Source organism: Zingiber officinale, chromosome 1A (genome assembly GCF_018446385.1).
Source record: "Zingiber officinale cultivar Zhangliang chromosome 1A, Zo_v1.1, whole genome shotgun sequence".
In the NCBI taxonomy this organism is placed as follows: Eukaryota; Viridiplantae; Streptophyta; class Magnoliopsida; order Zingiberales; family Zingiberaceae; genus Zingiber; species Zingiber officinale.
This window is the reverse complement of record NC_055987.1, coordinates 27,702,799-27,705,751: the sequence shown is the minus strand read 5'-3', so window position 1 is coordinate 27,705,751 and position 2,953 is coordinate 27,702,799. Positions and strand designations below refer to the sequence as shown.

The 2,953-nt window shown below is 44.3% G+C and overlaps 1 protein-coding gene across 1 annotated transcript; it reads left to right on the top strand.

The window, feature by feature from the left end:
* The first annotated feature begins 617 nt into the window (after positions 1-617).
* On the top strand, positions 618-1,618 carry LOC122001603 (momilactone A synthase-like). Its single transcript, XM_042556437.1, has 2 exons — positions 618-690; positions 785-1,618. Exons 1-2 carry the CDS (start codon positions 680-682, stop codon positions 1,557-1,559), a joined length of 786 nt encoding a protein of 261 aa, XP_042412371.1. The 5' UTR covers positions 618-679; the 3' UTR covers positions 1,560-1,618.
* The last annotated feature ends 1,335 nt before the right edge of the window (positions 1,619-2,953 follow it).

Below are 2,953 nucleotides of genomic sequence, written 5' to 3'. Positions count from 1 at the left end.
TAATCAATCACACTTTAATGTCCACTCCAAGTGGCTTTATAGTCTAGTTTTTAACATTTTTTTTTTTTTTGATGATATCAAGCGAAGTTAGTGATTTTTGGAGGCATTGGCATGTGAGAGCGCAGGATGCACCTCGATATATGTTTACTGATATTAATTTCATACCTAACAATTGAACTAGGGATGTTTTGATTATGACATCATTATCCATTGATTGAGGTGTTAGGTTCGAACTTCCGCCTACGCATGTTCTTATCAATTTAAGTTCCTATTTTGGACACTGTTGACTGAGGTGCCGTTCTCGAGTCCTCTTATGAACTCATCCAGTCACATTAAAAAATTTACCCTACCTTAGTTTTGACTCCACGGGTCATCAGGGCAGTCGGGGCGTAAATCCCCGGTCCCTGTGCACCTCACTCCCACCACTTACTCTCTCGGTTGTCATGATTTACTTCACTCGAGATGACCTGGGGTCGGGTGCGACGGGACGCTGAGGACGAGTGATTTTATCTTTTTACCCCATGATATTAATTTCATACCTCATTCTACATTTATATTTAAAAAATAATATAATTCCCACAAGGATGATACCTTCGCATTTTACGGCCTACAAATACGGAAGAAGGGGGATCCATCAAACATCACCAAGATTTAATTGGAGATTAGTAAGATATCTTTGATGGAGAGGAGGTCTTTAGTTACTTTTAATCTGTTAAATTTTGTGTGTGTTTTCTGTCGCCTTAGTTAATCGATCCATTGTATGGTTGATTAATTGATTCATCAGGCTCGAAGGCAAGGTCGCCGTCATCACCGGCGGCGCTAGCGGCATCGGCGAGGCCACTGTTAAGTTGTTCGTCCGCCACGGTGCTCGTGTCATCGTCGCCGACGTCCAAGACGAGAAGGGGAAGACCCTCTGCGCCGGCCTCGGCTCCGACGACGTCGCCTCCTACGTCCACTGCGACGTCCGCCTCGAGTCCGACGTGATGCGCGCCGTGGACACCGCCATCTCCCTCCACGGCAAGCTCGACATCATGTTCAACAACGCCGGCATCATCGACCCCTCCGGCAGCAGCATCCTCGGCGAGGACGACACGACTGCGGTGTTCGATCGGGTGATGGGGGTTAACGTGCTGGGAGCGCTGCTGGGAACGAAGCACGCGGGGCGGGCCATGGTGGCGGCGGGGCGGGGCGGAAGCATCATAATCACGGCGAGCTTGGCGTCGGTGGTGGGAGCGCTGGGTCACCCGGTGTACTCGTGCTCGAAGCACGCGGTGTTGGGTCTAGCGCGGAGCGCGGCCGCGGAGCTGGGCAAGAACGGGGTGCGTGTGAACTGCGTGTCGCCGTCTGTGGTGGCGACGCAGATGACTGTGTCACTGTTTCAGGCGAACGAGGAGGAGCTGGAGGCATTGGGAGAGATGATCTCAGCTCTGAAGGGCGTAACGTTGAAGGCGGAGGACATAGCGGAGGCGGCGTTGTTCTTGGCCAGCGACGAGTCAAGGTTCGTGAGCGGCCACAATCTCATAGTCGACGGAGCCTCCAGCGTCACCAAAATATTCTAAATCCTTATCTTCTTCTTCAATAAAGTTTAAGTTTGAAATAAAGGATCGATCTCTCATCAGCTCCATGGATGTTCCATGAGTGATATTCTCATAGAATTTGCATGCGTAAACAGTCGTTTGTTCTAGTTCGTAATAAAGAACATTGTTGTAGACTTGTAGGTAAATGCAAAAAAATATACAATCTTCATCATTAAAAGAACGACTTTAACAAATCTTTTGAGTAAAAGGCCAATTTGAAGAATTAAAGATTTGTCCAGTTTTGGAGTAAAGTTATGAGGAAAAAAAACTTGCTAAAAAAAGTACGAAATTAAAATATCGGTGTTGAAAAAAGAATGCACACATAACCGATTTATTATAGACATTAATGTTTCTTATATTTTAAATTGGTATTAATAAATTTTAAATCAGCTGCATCACTGTATGACAATGGGCAGACACATCAATTTCTTTTAATATCTTCATATTACAATTGGAAGTTCCGGGGATATGGTGCATTGGAAGGGCATCCAATTATCACCTCAAATATTCTTGGTTCAATTTTTATTAAGTTTTATAATAACACACAAGAAAAATATAATAATTTAGATAAAATAATAATTAATAGTATGCATCAATAATAATTATGCAGATGACAATAATAAGTAACTTGATCAAATATTTACATATCCTCCGTGTTGGTCCTGGGACGGATTGACGGAGGCGCTGGGAGCGAATGTATTCGCCTTTTGCCACAATTGATCAAGTATTTGCATAGCCTTATTTCTTTCCTATAAAAAATCTAATCTTTCATCTATCCTTAGCTTCTTCATATCCATTTCGACGAGTTTTCTCCAATGTGGCCCGCATTGTCATTCCATCAAACAACTACTGAATAAAAAAATAGAACTATCTAAAACATATAAAGTTCATATCTGATCCTATCAGAAAGCGGTGAGAGATGGAATGTCGGTGAGCTAGCTAGAATGCAGATCAAGTCGCCATAATCCAAAGGGAAAGGAGGAGGTGACATGCCTTCTAGGCTGACTGAATCTTTGGATCTCCAAAAAGACCAAGAGCAAGAGACCAAAGGTGCCAAAAAGTCTCCCGTCAATGGTGCCTGCAAAGCTGCTATAAGACAAGAAAGGTAGATGGAGCATTAGAGGGAGGTCGGGTTGCCCCAACCTTCCACTCTGATGATTAAGTCAGATCTCCAATAAAGTATATCAAGCAAATAGAAAGTACTATAATGAAGTACATAAAAACTGAATGTAACAGTATACTAGGCCTACAAGAGTAGGTCGGAGGTGCTGGCATGGAGCCGGAGGCTGCACGAAATTAAGAGGCCAGAGGTGACATGGAGCTGGAGGTAGGTGCGGAGCTGGGGGCTAGAGAGATCTAGTGACAAGAGCGTAACA